Source organism: Ursus maritimus, unplaced genomic scaffold (genome assembly GCF_017311325.1).
Source record: "Ursus maritimus isolate PB19 unplaced genomic scaffold, ASM1731132v1 scaffold_24, whole genome shotgun sequence".
In the NCBI taxonomy this organism is placed as follows: Eukaryota; Metazoa; Chordata; class Mammalia; order Carnivora; family Ursidae; genus Ursus; species Ursus maritimus.
Genome location: NW_024424897.1, coordinates 11,290,899 through 11,313,047, shown reverse-complemented (window position 1 = coordinate 11,313,047; position 22,149 = coordinate 11,290,899). Strand labels below are relative to the sequence as shown.

Here is a 22,149-nt window from a genome sequence, read left to right as displayed (position 1 = left end):
GAGATCCAGCCCCATGGTGGGTGTAGAGATTACTTAAAAAATTGAAGCTCTAAAAAGTGTATTGATTTTTCAATACCAGGAGCTAGCATGAATCCAAATGGTAATTTATTATGCAGTCGTTTACTCAACAAGAACGAGATCACAGCACCAAAAGAGTGATCTGGGAGATCCCTGATGGAGAAGAGTTCAGATCCTGATGGAGGAGAGTCAATATACTTACCCTTAAAAGTGTACTTCTGTCAGTTTGGATATGTGCTGATGGTGTAATCATTCCAAGTAGTGCATTACTAATAATATCCATAAGAACTGGGAAGCAATTGAGTCTTTTGGTATTGCATGCTAATGAAAATCTGTAACTCTAAAATGTAAAAAGCAAGGTTATAAATTCTCAAAGATCTTCCTTTTTTTGCTGAATTCAATATTTTCATGAAAAGATCATGTTTTTAAAATGATGTCAAATAATCAAAACAAAAACAAACACTCTGTAAGTAAAACAAAACATATAGGTAGGCTGTATCTCATTTTCAGGACACCAGACGTCCGGCTTAACATTGGAACCACGTACTACTGTTTCGGAATAAAACAGAGGTTTCAGAATATATGTATTATAAAACCCCTGAGAGGAAATCTGAGTTCTTTGGACTCAAATATGCACATGACAGTAGGTATTATATAGTATTTATTTTACTAATACACACAGTTTGTCCTGGTGGACAATGATGGAGATACGAATTATTCATCATCTTAATGACTACCATTCACTAAGTAATAAAAGCAGTATTTGTTTTTCATTTCATTTCCTACAGGGGAGAACTGAGTACACTGATATTATATTAGCTTTCCACACCTTTGGGAGACATGAAACAGAGATCAGCATACCTTTGTATTACCAGACACTATGATGGCTCCATTGTAAGATGGGTCCTCCAGGCCATTTTTAGTTCCAAATACATCCACCTCCAAAGCTATGTTCTGATGCTCCACAGAACGTATAAAGTCATCAATACTTGCCCCTACGTTGTAGTTAAATATATCAGGTATATCACAAATCTTAGAAAGTCAGTATCAAGTTGTAGAGTAAAATTATAATTAATGTCATTATGTGATCCTTACTATAATATGGACTGTCAGGATATTTTTCCACAGAAGAACATACTGGCTACTGTGAATTTAAAGTCTATTCACTTGTCGTATGTTTATTTGCTTCTGATTACTGCTAATGTGAAAGGTAACAGTCATTTTTACCACCATATGGCATTTGGAATAGGTGTTTTCCCCTAGAATATTGCAATGAGTGGCCACAACAATTAAGGTTTTAATGACACAGATAATCTCCAATAATTAACCACCAAAATTGCTAATCTCACTTCATGACTGGTACATTTATTAACTGACTTTCAAAATGTGTCTTGAAATAGGAAGACAACTTGTTGGATGAAGGCACGGAGAGGCTCGTGGACCTTCTCCCAGAAAAGCAACCATAAATTGTGAAAATTACTAAAAATCCAACAAGTTAAAATCTCTTGACTGTCTTAAGGGCATATAGGAAAAAAAAGCCACATTTATTTAAGAAAATCTAATAAATCTGGGTAAGAACACTAAGAAATTGGCATTTGAGCCAAAAACCTATACCTTCACTCCCTGTCCTCGATTAGTATGACACAAGCTCCACTCTGACTGGATCTAGCCAAGAACTTGTGCCTAGGATACAGCTTCCATCTTATGAGTAGGGGATGGATGGAAGAAGAGAACTCCAGACCTCTCACTGCGTGGGATGGAGTTTCTGCAATGCAGGACTGGAAGGAATGAGAGGGCTAGCCCCTCCTAGGAAGATAACTGGATAGCCATTGAAGTTGCATCCCTTCCTCACACCATACACAAAAATTAACTCAAAATGGATCATAGACCTACATATAAGAACTAGGAATACAAAAACTTTAGAAGAAAATAGAGAAGTAAATCTTTGTGATCTTGGGTTAGGTAAAGCTTACCTAGATATGACATCAAGCAAGGGAAAAAAAATGTTAGACCTCATGAGAATTAAAACATTATGTTTCAAAGGACACCAATGAGAAAATGCAAAGGCAATCTACAGGGTGAGGTGAAATATTTGCAAAACACTTGCAGTTGATTCTTATTATTCATGGTACATATATTCTCTAAAGTCACCACAAACAGTGAATTAGTGAATTCTTAATTATTGCTCTGAAGGGAAACACAAGGTTGGGTTCTTGTGAGCCTCTGGTCACAACAGTTTCTTTGACCAATCAATATATCACCATATTTTATATACGTTTTGATATATATATGTTGATTCGCTAACATTGATCTCACAGCCAACAGCACTATAGCCCATGCCTGAACAAAGTTTATTTAACACACATATTTTCTCTGTAAGTTACCTCACAGTCTTCCCGACATAGGGACACTGGAAAGCACTTCCACACTATTCTTGGGGGCCATTTTCAACAGCAAAATCACCCAAAAAAGCATGAAAATGTGAAAAATATGGCCCTGAATAGACTACAGAAAGGACACTTATGTACAGTATGAGAGCTGAAACAAGAAGGTAGAGTTTCACCTTGTACCTCAGATGGAAAGTGTGCAGCAGGTGACTCAAACTTTTCACTTCTCTGAGCATGTCTGTGAATGACTACGGAAGAGCCATGAGTATTGGTTTCAGGGTCACAAATAAATTTTACTGACTAGACGAGTTTGTAAATACAGACTCTGTGAATAGTGAGGATCTCTTGCATCTAATAAGAGACACACATCTAAGAACATAGATAAAGAACATTTAGGACTCAATAAAAAGGACATACAGCCCGTTTTTTAAAAAGACATTTCTCCAAAGGTAGATATACAACTGGTCAGTAAGCACAAGAAAAGATGCCTAAGGTCACTAGCTATTAGCAAAATGCAAATCAAATCACGAGATACTCCTTGATTCACACCAGGACGGGTATGACAAAAAAAGAAAATAACAAGTTTGGAAGAAACTGTGTAGAAACTGGAATCTTCACAAATCGCTAGCATAAGAATAAATTGGGGTAGTCACTTCACAAAAGTTTGACTGTCCCTCAAAAGGTTAAATATAATCGTCATCATATGACCCCACAATTCCATTCCTGGGTTTATATCCCAAAGAGATGAAAAAAAAAATGTTCATACAAAAACTTGTACGTAGACCTTTATAGCAACATTAATTCATAATAGCCGGTTATTGGGGACTATACCCATCATCTGATGAATAATAAATAAAATATTGCATATTCATACAACAGAATATTATTCCACAACTTTAAAATACCGAAACATTCTACAACATAGATGAACCTTGAAAGAAGTCAGTTATAAAAGATCATACATTGTATAATTTTACTTATATTAAATGTCCAGAGTAGCAGATCCTTAGAAACAGGAAGGAAATTTGTGGTTTCTCCGAGCTGGGGACAGAGTGAATGGGAGTGACTACTCAACGAGTATTGGATTTCTTTTCGAGATGAAAATGGTCTAAAATAAGGTAATGGTGGTCACACAATTCTGTGAAATATACTCAAATCCACTGAATTGTACACTTGCAATAAATGGAATAGCACATGAGTTATATCTCAAGCTGTTACACAAAATTTTTTTGATACAAATGCTTTCGTTTTGCACACACCCTCCAAAAAATTAATTTCTCCTCGGCAAATCCTTTCCTAGTTCCTACTCCATTTTGGGCTTCTATTCATCTCCTCAAGCCTCATGAAGAAGTTTTATGATGAAGAAGTCCAAAGCTCATCTTTCTCTCTCATATTTTATGTTTTCTGGGTTCTGCGTATAACAGTGAATGCATTTGGGAATAGAGTATTCACCCGTCATTACCTGTTTTATTGATGATCAATAATTGAGTGAGAGGATCGTGTGGTTGTTGTCCAGGAGCAAGAAAGTATAAATGAGGAGAAAGGTCCCAAGTGTAGCTCTTTTCATATATTTTCATGATGATACTCTTCAAAACAAGAGGGCAAATTCCAACTCCTAAAATCAAGAGCCTACACAGAAGAAAAGGGCCAGCGTGAATGCAGTCATTTCTGAACCTTTCAGAACTGTCGGAGCAGATGCTGATGTCATGCGATCGAGAGATTATGAAAATAAAACATAGAGCTCTCTGCCTCCATTTCTTGAGTATTTTGCCCTTTTCCTACCTCTTAAAGATGGTTAAAATGGGGATTGATCCTTTGCTCACTTCTCTTGTTACTCTCTGGCCATTGTATATCCCACACAGTTTCAAGGGGGCAGGTGTCCTTTAACTGTGTGTGTAGATTTGGCTTCTCCCTTGAGACTCCCATTCTTGGCCCTCCCTTCCTGCTAGTTAATCCATCAATGCTCTGTACTCAATTTTCTTCACATCTACTCCTCTTCACATAGTCCCTATTTCTGTTAGTGACAGCAGGATTTCTTTAGTCTCCAGGTTCAAATTTTCCATTATTCTTTATTCTTTATTGTCCTGTATTCTCCATTTCAAGTAAGTAGCATTCTTTTTTTAATTTGAGGGGGGGGTGTGAATGGGGGGAGGGACAGAGGGAGAGGGAGAGAGAGAATCCCCAAGTAGACTCCTTGTTGAACAAGGAGCCCGACACAGGACTCAATCTCACGACCCTGAGACCATGACCTGAGCTGAAACCAAGAGTCGGATGCTTTACCAACGGAGCCACCCCGTCACCCCTCAGTTGAAAATTTTTATCGTTCCTTCATTATATCTTGCCTCAAAACTTTTCTCTATTCCTAATTTCTAGTTTTACAATATTATATCTTGTTTGAATTCTTGCTAAATGCTTGGCATCTCTCCAGATTCTGTTATACAGGGCTGCCAGATTAATAATGAAGGTTTTTCTTAAATCATTCTATCTCCTTGTCAAAGATTCTCAATGAATTCCCATTACTTATTTATTTCAAAAATATTTATTGAGACTCTACTATGTGCTAACTAGCCTCTTATCTTTTTGATGCTTAACTGATAGCCCAGGTACTGATTGACAGCCAAAGTGCCATAGACACAAGGGTGCCAATGAGAGGTGATGTGACTCTGAGGAGCAGGGATAGTGCCCATTGTGCACACAGAGAGTATGGGGAATGAGGGGCGCCTGGTGGCTCAGTCGGTTAAGGGTCTGCCTTCAGCTCAGGTCATGATCCCATGGTCCTGGGACTGTGTCCTGCATCAGGCTCCTTGCTTGGCGGGGAGCTTGCTTCTCCCTCTGCCTGTCACTCCCTCTGTTCATGCTCTCTTTCTGATAAATAAATAAATTCTTGAAAAAAAAAGTGAGCTAGCATCACTTAAGAGGGCTGGTGGGAAGTTATGACATGTAGGTAAGAGCAGCTAGAACGCAACGGGAGAGTCAGGACATCCAGGGAAGTCAGGAGCATTACTGTATAGTATTCAAAATAAGGCATCGGCATATGGGTATGCTGGGGGGAAAAATCCACATCCCAATATTTCAGTCACTTACCCTAGTGGAAAATTTAAAAGAGATGGAAAAACACAGGAAAACTACATTACTTCAACTTTTTTTCTGAAAATTGCCTCCAAAAACTTTACAAATTTCCTCGGCTAGAATGTTGATAGGTAACCACTAAAACTATTAACTTAACTGGATATTATTCTCTATCCAGTTTTGTAGGTGCAGACATTTTTTTTAAAAGATTTTATTTATTTATTCGACAGAGATAAAGGCAGCCAGCGAGAGAGGGAACACAAGCAGGGGGAGTGGGAGAGGAAGAAGCAGGCTCACAGCGGAGGAGCCTGATGTGGGGCTCGATCCCGTAACGCCGGGATCACGCCCTGAGCCGAAGGCAGACGCTTAACCGCTGTGCCACCCAGGCGCCCCTGTAGGTGCAGACATTTATTTTTATTTTTTGATTGTCTTCTCGGTTTTTACATCTTAGATTAGTTTTTTAACATATTGATTGGAAAAACAACAACAATAACAACAAAACACACCCGTGGCCCTCTGACACTCACAGCGATAAGAAAGCTTTTTTTTCATGCTTTAACTTCAAGAAGCGAACCCGTGCAATCGTGCAGACTTGCTGTCTCCAGAGAGCCAGGCCCCCTATTGTCTTTGTCATCTCATTGAGTGAACTAAGAACTTGTTCCGTCTCAACAAGCCTCTCTGTGTCTTCAGTGCTTTCTGCCTGTGCTTCTCCCAACGTGGCAACATCTGCAAAATACAAAAAAAACCCACAACAAAACAATTCATAAAATCCCACTTTCGATGGACCTTATGGAGCTTACTGGAGGAGTTGTTTTACCAACGACATCACAGTCTTCTATAAAACTCTAGGCATTATGTAGTGCTACTGGCTGCTGCCATGAGCTAGAAACATCAATGGAAGATTCATTCCTTGAACAAAAAGAGTAGAAAGGGGATCTTAGATCACTTGGATACAGACAATACATTCAAGAGATTATGATAATATGCAAGATCACATAGTGCCACCCAGGCGCCCCAGAGACTGTCACCTCTCTGACCAAGAGAATAATACCCGCTATTTTTAACCCACCAGATACACGAGAGCACAAGGAAAGCAAAATAATAATAATAATTTTCATAAAGGGAAGAGCCATTCCTGGCGAGATGATACGTATGGGTGTTTTCACATCAGGGGCATGGTAGAAGGAAAGAACAACTTCAGACACGAATGAGAAGAGAGCATTAAACAAACTCTTCTGGTCACATGTGGCCTTGTACCCAAGTCACAAACTGAGTTTACACCTTTTACCAATTCTTTCCCATAAGAACTTCACCAAATGCATGGGAACAAAGGCTGGAGATGGAAAGAAAAGCTAAGAAAGATGCACACCAAGTTACACAGAGTCTTGTGCAAGATACCATCAAGGTACATGGGGCCTTCCTCTGTGAAGGGAATCCACCAGGGGATGGCTACTGGACAAAAGAGCAGAGAGAGCTATACTGAGGTCGAATGGACCTTGGCTGGGTGTAATACATCGACGGGCTAATGTCTGAGTGTAGTGTGGTAAGGTGGAGAGATCTCCTAAGACATGGCGAGCTATGGTCATGAGTAGAGAGTCAGTTAACTCCGTAGTAATAGAAAAACTGAAGATCCCCCCCAAAACAAATAAATTTAAAAAATGATAGCAAACTGAAAATCAGGGAGACCACTCTTATTGTTGAGAAATTGGGCAATGGGGCTGTATAACATAGAGAGAGGTCTTGAATTTTGCCTGTGCTGGAATATGATTTTAATGTCAATAACAATCTGGGAAATCCACAAGTATTTGTACATTGAATGACACATTTATAAATCACCAAGTGTTACAATACTCTCTCATCAAATAGGGTGTATAATGAGAAGTGTAAAATTATTTAAAATAACCAACTAGAAACTTTGGAGTTGAAATGTATAATAATTGATTTTAAATAAATAAAAATAAAAATATAATAAATAAAAGCTCAACGGATGTCTTCTGGTGGAAGAAAGAAATCATGACATGACAAAAGATAAATTGAGATTATTAAGTGTAAAGAACAGAAAGAAAAAGGAAGGAAAAAGTGAAGTCTCAGAGAAATGAGAGACATTATCCAGCATACTAACATACACTACCAGGTACATTAACGAGAAGTTCCAGAAGGAGAGTTGAGAGAGAAAGGGTCAGAAAGTACAGTTGAAGAATGAATGGCTAAAAACTTCCCAAATTTGATGAAAAACATTAAGCACACATATAAGAAGCTCACCAAACTCCCACCAGGATAAATGCAAGGAGAGCAACACCCAACGACAGCAGAGTCAAGCTGTCAGACGCCAACGACGGAAACAGAATTGGGAAAGCAGCAAGAGAAAAACAACTCATCATACACAAGAGATTCTCAGTAAGATCTGAAGCTGACTTCTCCTCAGAAACCATGGAGGCCAGTGGGCAGTGAGAGGATGTAATCAGAATGCTTGAAGAGAGAGACTGAAAATCAATGTGTCGTCTGAAATTGCTCTTGGGAAGCGGGATGAAGGCAATGAGCCCTGGTTAGAAGAAAACGGGCCATCTCTAATAGCAAGGTAATGTGGCAGTAAAGGTATCAGAAATCACAGGGATGCATTTTGGCTTTATTTATCCCTGTCTAGGAATGGACTTGTGTCTTATGGAAATATATGTTGCACAAATACCGTTACATGTTCATGCATGTATTTTACCTGATTCATCAATAGCTGATTTTCCTTCTAGTTTCAGGAACACTTCGTTCAAGGTGTCATGGAAACTCCGTAATTCATGCATTTTATTGTTCATGCATTTTATTTACCTGATTCATCAATAGCTGATTTTCCTTCTAGTTTCAGGAACACTTCATTCAAGGTTGTCATGGAAACTCCGTAATTCTCAATTCCCAGGCCAGGACACCTATCCAGATCCTCATACAGTGCTGCAGGACACATACAAAGAGCAAATCAAAACAAAAAAAATCGCTAGTGAGCTGAGGACAACTTTTTAAACTAAAAAGCACAAATATATGAAATCACACTTCTGATAAGTCAGACTTCAAAACTCACATTTCCTAACACGTAACCTTATTCTTCAAACTCTCTATGTTATTTTCCATTGTATGTTGTGTTACAGCCCATGTATTAACTTCTTTTGATCAAATATTCATTTATAGTCATTCATATTAAGATTTATTTTAGATTTTTTTTCCTGGCTTGCTTTTAACATTTAATTACCAGTGGAACTTCAGTTTTTTTCAACTTGAGTTAATTGAAGACTCTTTTCCAGAGCCATCTGTGTTTTAACTGACCCGAGGGAAGAACTAATTTTTTGAGAATTAGTTGGATGGTGCAGAAGTTATTTCAGTTCAGAAAATCTCTGTTAAAGGGAAGACATAAATTATAAATCATTTTTTAAAAATTTCAGCTTTTGATGGTGGAAGAAAAAATTCACAAGATCTCATAGAGAATGCACAGCTGACCCAGGGCATCTTGGAATAGTAGGAAAGTGGTAGTCAGTCTCCTGCTAGCAATTCTGTATCCACTCATCCCTTACTATTTTCACCAAAAATACTTTTGGTATTCTTATAACAATGAACAAGGTCCCTGCCTACATGGATCAGAATAATAATTAATTCAATGAAGCTTGAATAAAAACCTAATTTTAAATCCTAGTATGATTATAGACGTCCTGAGGATTCCACCTGCAGCTTCTCGTTGGGCAAAAGGATAAGTTGAAGGCTTTCCGTCTTGGTGAGAGTAGCACATACAGAAGAGCAGAAAAGAAGTAAGATTCAAACTGTGAATGAGCCTTAGGTGTCATTCTTCATTTTACCTAAAATTTTACAGACCTCCTCTAAATTATAGCTTGTATGAAAACACATTAATTAGGGTTCAATTGGTATTTTGCCTGATGGCTCTAAGGAATACTTGTGCTGTCACCGTAAAATGTGTATTTGAATGACTTCGTGGGGTAATTTATGTGTCTGTTAACCACACGTATGTCCAGGCTAATTGCTTCAACCACCCAGTGCGGCCCTCATTGTGCCCTATTACCAGGGAGCAAATCTTCTGAATAACATACACAATAAGTAAACTTTTCCTTTCTTTTTTAATTAGACTTTTTATTTTGAGACTATTTTATTTTATTTTATTTTTATTTTATTTTATTTTTTAGAGAACGAGTGAGCAGGGGGAGGGGCAGAGGGAGAGGGGGAATCCCAAGCAGGCCCCACACCCAGTGCAGAGCTCGATCTCATGACCCTGAGATCATGACCTGAGCCAAAATCAAGAGTCTGACACTTAACTGACTACAACCCAGGCGTCCCTTGAGATAATTTTAGATTCACATGTGGTTGTAAAAAATAATAGAGAGATCTCAGTTTCCCCCGATGGTAATATCTTAAAAAGCCACAGTAGGCTATCACAACCATGCTATTGACATTGACACAATCAAGATACAGAACATTTCCATCACCACAAAGATGGTGCTACCCATTGACAGCCACACCCATAGAGCCTGATCCCATCTTCTCCCAACCATCTGCTCTCCACTTCTGTAATTCTGTTACCTCAAGAATGTTATATACATTGAGTCCTAGAATTGGCTATTTCCACTGAGGATAGCTCTATGAATATTCATCAAGGCTATTGCATATGGCAGTCATCAGCCTGTTCCTTTTTCTTGTTGACTGGTATTACATGTCATGAATGCGCCACAATTTCACCATTTCCTTGTTAAAGGCCATCTGGGTCCTTTAAGCTGTTGTCTGTTCCAAATTAAGCTGCTATAAACATTCATGTACTGGCTTTTGTGCGAATATGGTTTCATATCTCTAGGATAAATGTCCAGTAGTGAAACGATTCAGTTGTATGGGAGCTGCGGTTTAGTGTTTCAAAGGAACTGCAAACTTTTTCCCAGAGTTGGCTGTGCCATTTTACACTCCCATCATCAATGTAGGAGTGATCCATTTTGTCCACATCCTAGCCAGCATTGGATATTATCACTGTGTAAAAAAAATTTTTTTTAGCCATTCTGCTAAGTAGGTAATGAGATCCCGTAGTGGTTTCAATTTGCAGTTCCCTACTGACATATGATGTGCACACCTTTTCATGTGCGTCTCTGCCACCTGTACATCGTCTTCAGTGAACTGTCTCCTCTTATCTTTTGCACATTTTCCAGTTAGGTTGTTTGTTTCTTACAGTTGAGTTTTCAGAGTTCTTTATATGTTCAGATATCAGTCCTTTGTCAGATACATAGTTTGTGAATACCTTCTCCCAGCCTATGGCTCATTCTGTCATCTTCTTAACAGGACCTTTCACAAAACAATTTTTAAATTTTGATGGAGGACAACTTACAAGTTTTTTCCTTTCATAGACAGTGATTTTGGTGTCCAGTCTAAGAACTCTGCCTAGCAGTAGATCCTGCAGGTTTTCTCTTATTCATTTAAAAAAACTATGCTTTATATTTTACATTTAAGTCCATGATTTACATTAAGTTAATTTCTGCATAAGGTGTGAGATTTAGGTAAAGGTTCATTTTTATGCCCATGGATCTACTTGCTCCATTTGTTGGAAAGGTTATCCTTCATCCATTGAATTGCTTTTCCACCTTTGTCAAAAATCAGTGAGGCGTATCTGTATAGGTTTATTTCTGGGTTCTCGGTTCTGTTCTATCTATCTTTGTGTTGATCACTCTGCCAATAGCACATTATCTCAATTATTCTAGTTCACGTAATGCTATAACTCACTCCCTTGGCTCTCCACAGAGTGCTCTGACCAAAACCACAGCTGCCTGCTTCAAAAGAGTTGATGGGGGTGCTCAGAATCTCTGACCAGGCTGATTGCTGGTTGTCTTCTCCTGCAGAAGGTCAGTCTCTGAAGACTGGAAGAGGTGCCTGCTTTATCTAGTGCATAGGCTTTGACACAGAGTGTCAAGGAAAATGAAAAATCAGTAGAAGATGTTTCCAAAAGGGAACAAGATAAACCTCCAAAAACAGACCCTCATGAAATGAAGCTATATGATTTACCTGACAAAGAATTCAAACTAGCTGTCATTAAAAAAAGGAAAAAGCTGCCATAAAGTAAACTTTTATGCATTGGCCTAAAAACCCCAAAGTTATCACAAAAGTCTTGTTAAGAAAAGAATCGTGGGGTTGTTTGTAATGGTTAAGCCAGAGGTTTTCAATCACTTGTATTCATTCACAGTTATGAACACTAGAATATTCTGCTATGTACTACAAAGGGAATGAAAGACAAAAGAGCTCCCTAAAATACCCAGACATTGTAATGCAACTATTAGAATATAATATTTCCCACTGTAGATAAAATCATCCAGTTACTGTATTATTCTTTGCATCATGTTTCAAATAGCTGAACGCATTGTAAGCTCTCAATATATAAGAATTATCATTATTACTATGAATATTATTTACATATTTCATTTCATTGTGTTCTTGTACATTACCTGGAAATCTATTTGTTCTTTCTAAAGGCAATATGTAGACAAGTTTTCCTTCACTTTCTGCTGATAATTTGGCATCGGGGATGTGCTGTTTAATAAGTGATGTTATATTTTCCTGAACGTGCATTTCATTCAACTGCAAACTGGTGTTTGAAAAAAAAGATCTATGTTATTTGACATAGTCTCCAGTGGCATGAGGAAAATTAGTAGCTTCTAGGGGACAAAGAAAAATCAATTAAAATCTAATGCAAGAGATAGGCCATTGAAACATAAATGAGAGGACAAAAAAAATCAGATCATGTAAATATAATGGGAGAAAGCAGAGGGAGCTAATCAGAACTACTTGTCAGGCATTTAGGTTATGATGCCCAAAGTTGATACTGACTCAAGTCCTTAAAAGGAAAATAGTGGCAGAGTACAGATACCAGGGACACAACCAGGATTACACCAAATGGAAAATGGTGTAGATTTTTTGAAGGGAGTTTAAGTTGGCTTAAGAGGATTATTGTATTGGGCAAGGAGAAGGGATTTTTGATAGGCAAAGATAAAAAGCAGATTCAGGTATTCAACGGATTCTTTCATGCAGATTTATTAAGTTATTAGTATGTAACAAAAATATCCCTAAATGCTGAGGGTACAATGGTGAATAAGAGAGCATTGCTCTGCTCTTGTGGAGTTGACCATCTAGTGGGGAGACAGGGAGAAAACAAACAGATAAAGAAATGATTAACAATCGTAGTAAGTGCTAGGAAGGAAATGGGTTATAGGTAGAAATTAATTGTGGATGAATGTAGGTATGGGTTGTTGAGGTCGCTAATTTTTGCTTTCTTTGTATGCTAATCCCAGAACTTTGACTAAGAGCAAAGTATCATAGAGAAAACAAGTCTATCCATTAAAAAATACCATGTATAGGGGCGCCTGGGTGGCACAGCAGTTAAGCGTCTGCCTTCGGCTCAGGGCGTGATCCCGGTGTTCTGGGATCGAGCCCCACATCAGGCTCCTCCGCTGGGAGCCTGCTTCTTCCTCTCCCACTCCCCCTGCTTGTGTTTCCTCTCTCGCTGGCTGTCTCTATCTCTGTCGAATAAATAAATAAAATCTTTTAAAAAAAATACCATGTATAATTCCCCAGTGTTGGGAAACAAATAAAAATATATTGAGCAAGGTTATAAAGTATGTAGTATCAGTAGTGGCTTGGCTTCTAACCTCGGTTTTGCCATTTGAAATGTGTTACTTAACTTATCTGGACCGTTTGCTCATTAGCAAAAATGGAATAATGATTCCTAACATCTAAGGTTGTCCTAAGAATTGAATAATAGTGATGTCTGCACTTAGCAAGTCCTTTAAAAATTCCTATTTTATTTGATCAAATGCTTATATTGAAATTATGCTATTTACTCAAGTATTAAGAACATCTGAGAATTTATGCTATTATTAGAAGCCGTGAAACACACTGAGGGAATGAAACAAAAACCAAAAAAATCATAATTGTTCTCCATGATGTTGCTGCCCCTTGAAAGAAGAACAATTTAAGAAATACTTCTTGGTCACTTACAAGCATTTGTGTAGGGTACTAGAGAGGATGGCAGGAGCAGTACATGTATCCTCTCTCGAAGACTGTATAGCTTGGAAATGGAGATCAGTGAACTTTTTCTGAAAGTGACTAGATTGTAAATATTTTAGCCTTTGCAGGCCAGTAGATCTCTACTTCAATTATCCAACACTGCTCTTGCAATGTGGAAGCAGTCACAGGCAATATCTAAACACATGTGTATGGCTGTGTTCCAATCAAACATTATTTCCAGCAACAGGAAGTGGGCTGGCTTTGGCCCATGAATCATAGTTGGCTGACCCTGATTTAGAAGAAATAAGGTAACTACACAAAGTATTGTCCAGGAGCCCATGAAGACACTTGTGAATCGGGCAGGGAACCTGATGAGCATTTTTAATTTTGAGGACATATTCTGTTGCTATGCTAAGTGCAGGTGCCAAGTCATTTACTCTTCTATAACCTTTACTTTCAACTAGGAATTGTTATTCCCACTTCATGAGTAAGAAAACTGAGTTTCAGAGAGTTAAATTAATTTCCAAAACGCAATTCAAACAATGTGGCTTAGGAAATGAAATATTGGAACAATACACAGAGCTGGAAGATTAATAAAGACTACATGAGATGGCACTCAAGTAATGCTTTAGGACTTGAACAGGTGGTAATGGGTCCAAGAAAATGGCAAAGTTCAGCAAATAACCTCAAACAAGGGGAAATGTAGGTCATAATAGGACATGTACTGTGAACAATGAATATTTCATTTTTGGCTAAAGGATATTGAATTGGCTAAGGGCAAATAATAAGGAAATCATGATAGGTTGGGCCACACCAGCATCACAGGACTATAAAATTCGGATTCCAATAGGTAAAATATAACCATTAAAGTTTTTTTGTTTGTTTTGTCTTGTTGTCATATATTTTTTTTTCTTTTTAAGGTATAGATGGTCTAAATCAGAGCCGTAATTTAGACAAACTGACCAATTCACAAATAAATTAAAAGGTAATTTAAAATATGGGCTTGGATATTAGTCTTCGGCATTAAAAATACCCAGGTTCAATTCCTGGCTCTATCGCTTATGAACCTAGGAAGACCAAATGTTTATCCGTAGAGTAAAAGTAACAAGAATTTCTATCTCAAAAGACAAAAAGATCTAAATAAAATAATGTTAAGTATCTTATCTCTGAATGACTCAATAACAGCTAGAATATGCTACAATTCAAAATAATGATAAAAATAAAATGAAGTGGATGGAAAGAAGAGAAAGCACAAGAACAGGACAACTGGGAGGAAGAGGAGAAGCAAGGAGCCTACTTAAAAAACTATGTAAACAGGTGGGAGAGAGGAGGAGGGTGTAAAAAAAACGTGTCATTTGTGAAAGTTTCCTTAGTACAAACCTTCCTTAACAGTGTGTTGTGAATATATTTTCTATCACATTTATCTTAATTTTTTTGTTAAGTTATCTTATATTTTCTTTTCTTTTCTTTCCCTTTATTTTGTTTGAGAGACTGTGCATGCCTGTGTTTGAGCTGGGGTGGGTGGGGCTGGAGGGGCAGAGGGAGAGAGAAAGAGAATCTTAAGCAGTCTGCGCACTCTCACAACCCTGAGATCATGACCTGAGCTGAAATCAAGAGTTGGACACTTAACCGACTGAGCCACCCAGGCAGACACCCCAAGTTATCTTATATTTTCAATCTCTACAATCTACCAATCAGTATCTCTCATACACACACAGCAATTCCATATATGTACGCAAGTATCTCCAACGTATGTATATGCCAACATCTGTGTGTCACAAATCAGGAGTTTCTCCTGTGTTGTAATGTGCTACGTCAAGCATCATGCCGCCTCCAGCTCACTTCTCATTCTCCCAGCCTCCGTACGTGGCTCTACCTTAAGTGATAGCCAATGCCCCACTTCTTCTTTAGGAACAGAGAAGAGCCTGCACACCTCAGCTTCCCTTTGGAGAGAAACACTTTCCTATCTGAAAAGGAAGAAGCAAAGAAGAAAGCTTGTTAAGAAGACGCCCATTCTTTCCCAAGAAAAGACAGGTAATCATGACCCAACTCTAATTGAGGAGTTCTGCATGTTTAAATCCAGGGTTTAATAAAGACTCATTGAAACAGGCTCCCTTTAATCTTATTTGTATACTTCAGGCTATTGTTTTGCCATCCAGCCAGCGAGGGAGGTTATAAGGCTGTGTCTTCTGATATAAACTACCATTATATTATTTATTTTAATGGATCACACGCCAAAATTATTTGAATATTTCAAGTTGATTCACTTTAATTTTGTGTAAAAAGATTAATGTATTAGAATACAGACTCTCACTTCTCAATAATTGACTTTCCTGGCAGATCATGCCCCTGTGTTATCAAATGATATAAAATTCAAAGAGACACATGGAAAGGGTTGGGAGTGAGACTCTTCGGGCCCAGTTCACATCATTACCAGTGGTCCAGATTGCCCTGTATGGCTAGATGACCACATTATGAAATAAAGCTGGTCAGAACACCAATCCATATTTTTCAAGTCTCATGAAGACCTCATCAGGATACTTAAGGGAAGTCAGCAGTTACCAGCCAGGATGTCAGCCTCATCCATGAACTGGGTACTGAAGAGGATCACACGGTCTGCTTTCCGCTCCTTCAGGAGGTTCCAAACCTGGTGCCTTGAAAAGGGATCTAATCCAGCAGTCGGTTCATCCAAGAGGAAAACCTATCAAAGACGGATGTATATAAAGGGTATTTCCAGGAAAGTGCTGTTCTTCCAGAAAACATGCCGAAACCGTATTACTTATATATTTAAAAGGATATCATAGTTAGGACCTGGTTATTATATTTAATGCTCTATCACAAACATTTTATCACAGATGTCCTTTGCAAATAAAAGAATCTGAACTACTACTAAAAGTTTCATTTTTAAAAAATTGAATTCATCTCTAAATTTACTTATTTATTTATTTTTTGATGTAAAGTTCGATGATTCATTAGTTGCGTATAACACCCAGTGCACCATGCAATACGTGCCCTCCTTACTACCCATCACCGGTCTATCCCATTCCCCCACCCCCTTCCCCTCTGAAGCCCTCAGTTTGTTTCTCAGAGTCCATAGTCTCTCATGCTTCATTCATCTCTAAATTTAGTCTGAATTACCTGAGGGTCTCCTAAAATGGCAGTTGCAAAGCTGAGTTTCCTTTTCTGTCCACCACTTAAGTTTTGAGCCAAGACGTCTTGAATATTTTTCATCTCCAGTTCCAGCAAAACTCTTTGTATCTAGCCAAATGTCAACATTTATGTCACAAACCAAGATCCCATCCCTCCCTTCTTCCGTCTCCCTCCCCTCCCCTTCCCTTTCCAATTTGAAAATACAAGGCTGTAAAGTGTAGTGGTTAAAAGCATGGATCCCGAGGCAAACTGCCTGGATCTGAAAACTGCACCACTTTAACTAGCTGCGTAATCTTGGGCAAGTAACTTGCTTTTGAACTTCAGTTTCCACATGTGTAAAATGGGGATAATAATAGTACTTATTTCATAGAGTTTTTGTGAGGAATAAGTCAATTACTATATTTGAAATTAAGGATAATGCTTGACACATTGTAAATCATACATTTATGTTAGCTGTTATCTAAATTAGATTTTTTTGGCCCAACATTTAGACATGATTTGCACAAATATAATTTAATGAAAGCATAAAGAATTCCATGCAAGTAGAGTTAACAATCTCATTTTGACCAGTACATTCGTTCTAACTATTTAGTACCTCTTTGTCCAGTTCACGGGACTGAATTCCTTTTATTTTAGCAAAGAGCCTGAGATTTTCTTTCACAGTGAGGAAGTCAAACTGCACATTGGATTGTGGACAAATTCCAGTGAGCTTGATGATATTCTCTAGGTCAGTTATTTCTGAAAGTTTGTTGTTATAAATGGTGACTGAACCTATAACAAAGGTTAAAAGTTAATATCAGGGTAATGCTTGAATTAAGATCTTTCTAGACAGACTCTTAACTATAGAGAACATGCTGAGGGTTAACAGAGGGGAGGGGTCTGGGGGGATGGGGGAAATAGTTGATGGGGCTTAAGGAGGGTGCTTGTGATGAGCACGGGTGTTGAATGAAGTGTTGAATCACTATATTGTACACCTGAAACTAATATTGCACTGTATTTTAACTAACCAGAATTGAAATAAACACTTAAAAAGAAAAGCTCTTTCTAGATGAAAAATCACTATACATTTATTAATTACATTTTAGGCACATGATTTTCTCTTCAAGGTCTTTACAATTCAGGTATTATGAGCTTCTGTTATAGTTGTATGGTATACTGGAAAGAGAAAAAAATTTCCATCTGCAGCTTTTCCCATCAAGCTGTCATCTATTTATCCACCCCTCCCATTTAGCCTTGGTTATGTAATGAACAGAATCCTAGCAAATGGGATAGAAGCAGACTGTGAAGTTGCCTCTGCACCGAGATACGCCTTCTCTTTGCTTCTGGGATCATGGACCCCTGGGTGAAGAATCCCAACCAGATTCTTGGAAGATGAAAGTCCATGTAAGCAGAAGGGAGCAGCAGTCCTAACTGAAGCCCCAGATATGTGAATTAGGACACACCAAACCATTCAGCACCAGCCAATTAAATCCAGAAACACTGCTAGTCAACCCTCAGAATCATGAGAAATAATAAAACATTTTTATATTAAGCCAATTAATTTGGGGGGATGCTTGTTATACAGCAAAACTAACAGGTACAAATTCAAATGTCAGATAGTAACTAATGACCATGACAATGATTCTCATGAACAACTCAAATTTCACACATACCAATTAAATACTACATACCTCTATAGATGAATACCGTAAGTTAACCTCCATTTTTTCATAGTTGTCTGTGTTTGTGATTGATAATCAGAAGGACTTTATATTAACAGCTGATTTATATGTTGACCTGACTTTGGGAAAAAACCTCTTACCTTTGGTGGGAACAGATAGCCCGCTAAGAATGTTTAACAGTGTTGATTTTCCAGCTCCACTGTGACCAAGGATTGCTGTGATCTGGCCTTCATATATGTCAAATACCAGATCTAGGAAGAAAAAAGAGAGGGGAAAAAAGATGGGAGAAAGGAAGGAAGGGGAAGTAGTAGGGAGACAGGAAGGAAAACAAACTCAAAAATAAAACTGTATTACGGAGCTAATGGGTTGCCTTTTTATGTCCTTGAATGGCCTTGTTTTCTAAATATGAATACACTGGGTCATTAAATTCAAAATAAAAATAATAAAATGTGCTCTTATCAGTTTATATGTCTATCCTGTTTTGAAATTTTGAAATTATGTGGTTTCACAGCAGGTGACAAACCTAACAGTCCCAGGTTCATTGACATTGCCTGGCATATGCGGGTGGATGTTAATATTTATGGACTAAATAACAGATTAATGGTTCAGCAAATTATTATGTGGCTAAAAATCTTTTGAGATAAATTGCTCTTTTTGCACAAAAGAAAAATATACAATATCTACAACAGCTTTGAAATGACAGGAGAAAAATTTGAATTTGTAGAAACCAGCCCCCCAAGAAAATCCTTAGACTACCTCACTATTACACAATGTATCTTTCAACTACATCTAATTCTAAAGCATAATCATTTTCCCCCTAACTTTTATGCAGTCAAAGCATGTATTAGAAGGGAAATTTTATCATGTGGCTCAAATAAGTCATTTCAAATCTGAAATACCACCAGTAATTGCTCACCACAAGCAAAAAATAAAAAATAAAACCAAATCACAAATCAATATCAATATAATAACTAAATGTTCTTCCTCCCCTTACCTTTCAAAGCTTCTATTTTATCAGGCTTTCCTTTATATTCTTTTGTAACATTTCTGATTCTGAAAAGAAAGAAGATACTTCAAGATATGACAGTCTTCTTCAGTTTGTAATTCTAGGTTTGGTTGAGAGGATTGAATAAATCTTATGCTCAGGGTACAGGAAGATGTGGGATTTCACTCTCATGAAGTCACGGCTATGTGAGAGCATCAGCTAGAATACTGCTTCCCAGTCTTGGCTCCACATTAGCATAACCTGAGGAGTTTTATAAATTTACCTATGCTTCTATCCCATCACCAGATCGTCTGATTCCAAAGCTTAGGGTATGGTCTGGTATTAGTATTGAGGACAGGGATCATCTCTAAACTGCAGAGCCAAGAAAGCTAGACCAACAGGTAACATGGCATCCAGTACTGAAAGGCTCATTATGAACTGCTGGCTCAGCTTTGGAGGTATCTTTGGTTATCTTGAGTCAAGGTCTACAGAAGTTGCTTAAGAGGTACAAGGGTGGAGTAAGGAAGAGATGCAAAGATGTTAACAGTGACAACATGGGTTTTGCAGTCTTATCTAACTGAGCTCATACTATCTATACCAGTTAGTAGCTGTTACCTTAACCAATGTACTTATTCCAGGTAAGTTTCAGCTTTTGCAGCCTGAAACTTTTGAGTGTTTTAGGGTTGTGTTGAAGGATGAGTGAAGTATTTCATCTTGCATGCATAGTGCTTGATACATGATAAATATTCAATAAACATAGAATGGTATCAGTTAGATTACATTGAGTATAATAGAAAGGAATAGAATTAACATACGCTGGGTGCTATTACAGATCTGGAATCCTAGGCACTTTACTGGTTTGATTCTATCAGGTAAATATGTAATCCATAAACGAAATCAAATTTGTTTTATTTTGTCATCTATTCATCAAAGGATTCAGGGGCCCCATTCATACTGGATTGTTTGATTAGATTCTTCACTCTGTTTTAATCCTATTTACTATCACTCCATAGCACTTGTAGTTGGGTGAGATGATAAAGAGATAGAAGAAATACAAAAAAGAAACACAGAAACACATTAAATAAAGCCATTGCTTTGCTACCTTCCAGCTGCTCTGCTGGAAGTTAAACCTAGCTTAGGTCATAGGACAAATGTAAGGATAGAAGATAAATATGGAACAGGCTAAAATAAAAACTGACATGGGCTCTAGAAGCTCTGTAGGCTGGGGTAATCTGAGACCATTCACAGAGGGCTGACAGGTGTCCATCACTGATGGACAAGTAAGATGCGAGCAGTCAGGGATCTTGAGGACTTTCTTCCTACTTTCTTATTGGAAAGAAAAGTTGCAAGCACCAAAGGAAACACATATCTGGAAACGAAGATGTGCACGACACTCTGACACACCTTCCTCAATTCTCTTTGTGTCTGTCTATAGATCCTTTCTCCCTTCCTCTCCCCTACTCTTTCATTCCCTTTGAAAAGGCAATTAAGAGAAAAGGAAAGAGAAGTTTAAAAAACTGCGAGAAAAAAAAATAGGGAGTATGGTAAAGGAGGTGGGGCAAGGTGTGAATAAATGAGACCAGGCAAAGAAACGAGAGAAGCTAAGGACGGAGAAGAGAAACAGCAGAGAAAAGATTGAGAATCCAGGCAAAGTTTTCATTGGATTATCTTTGTTCTTGAAATCTAAGTTTATATTTAATGTAAATGTCAATGATGTAAGATATAACAGGTTAAAGGAATTTTTCTCTAAACTTGAAGTTGAAAATGATGAAAGTAGCGTGGAGGGGGTTAGGTGGGAGCTGTCCGTAGGGCACAAAAGAGAACTGTGCTGGCCTCGGGGCTGTTAGCTTCTCAGTCTTTGGCCTGCTCTCCATCTGCATCCTTGTTACCTGATGGCTTCTTTCCCATGGAATTCTGGAGGCATTGGTTCAAAGGAGTCATTAGATGAAGGATCTGAATCGATTTCATCTTCGAGGACCACACGATCAACTTCTTGTTGCCGTGACCAAAAGGAGGACTTCAGGAAAAATAAGAGGGGATATCCATGTCCATATTCATCTACACAATCAGGAGACAAATACTGGGTCAATCACCAGTTTAAGGGAAAGAGTCACCCTAATAAAGTAGAGCAATGTCATCTCTTTTCCCAGACACCTGAACACGCCATCAACACAGGGATTGCACACGTTTTCCTTGATAGGTGTAGTCACATAAGGAAAAAAAAATCATTAAAATATCTCTATTATAATAATCGTTCCTACAGGAGGAAAGGAAACTGGAATTTTTAAAAATCTAAGGGGACTTAAATAAGTGTTAAGACTTTCTTTAACCCCAAGAAAGCCAGCTATTGGAATACAAATGCAAGATATGCTGGCCATGCTGAATGCTATCTAGGAACCCAGGTGTCATGCCATCGGCAAAGGAAGAAGAAATTGAGAAATTGTGAATTTGTATCCAAAGTCACTATTGGATACAAATATTCCAAGAGAAAACAGAACAGGATTTAACGAAAATGAGGGATACACTGTAAGAAAGGGGCAAAATAATTCATTGAAATTTAACAGAGTGGAATTTTTTTTTCTATTTAGGTTATGTGAATTTTATTTTATTTTTATTTTTTATTTTAATGTTTTTTTATTATGTTAGTCACCATACAGTACATCCCTGGTTTCTTATGTAAAGTTCGATGATTCATTAGTTGCATATAACACCCAGTGCACCATGCAATATGTGCCCTCCTTACTACCCATCACCGGCCTATCCCATTCCCCCACCCCCCTCCCCTCTGAAGCCCTCAGGTTGTTTCTCAGAGTCCAGAGTCTCTCATGCTTCATTCCCCCTTCTGATTACCCCCCCC

At 38.0% G+C, this 22,149-nt stretch overlaps 1 protein-coding gene across 1 annotated transcript in view; it reads right to left on the bottom strand.

Moving 5' to 3' along the window:
• LOC103665681 (ABC-type organic anion transporter ABCA8) overlaps positions 1–22,149 on the bottom strand; it is a 54,639-nt gene that overhangs the window by 22,077 nt on the left and 10,413 nt on the right. Inside the window, exons 7-19 of the mRNA XM_008693677.2 lie at positions 21,182–21,350; positions 19,302–19,360; positions 18,448–18,558; positions 17,242–17,417; positions 16,635–16,754; positions 16,059–16,197; positions 15,373–15,463; positions 11,939–12,078; positions 8,295–8,414; positions 6,002–6,200; positions 3,868–4,034; positions 880–1,013; positions 221–358 (exon numbers count right to left, since the gene is read on the bottom strand). Coding sequence (XP_008691899.1) covers positions 221–358; positions 880–1,013; positions 3,868–4,034; positions 6,002–6,200; positions 8,295–8,414; positions 11,939–12,078; positions 15,373–15,463; positions 16,059–16,197; positions 16,635–16,754; positions 17,242–17,417; positions 18,448–18,558; positions 19,302–19,360; positions 21,182–21,350 — 1,763 coding nt within the window. The remainder of the gene's footprint in view (positions 1–220; positions 359–879; positions 1,014–3,867; positions 4,035–6,001; positions 6,201–8,294; positions 8,415–11,938; positions 12,079–15,372; positions 15,464–16,058; positions 16,198–16,634; positions 16,755–17,241; positions 17,418–18,447; positions 18,559–19,301; positions 19,361–21,181; positions 21,351–22,149) is intronic.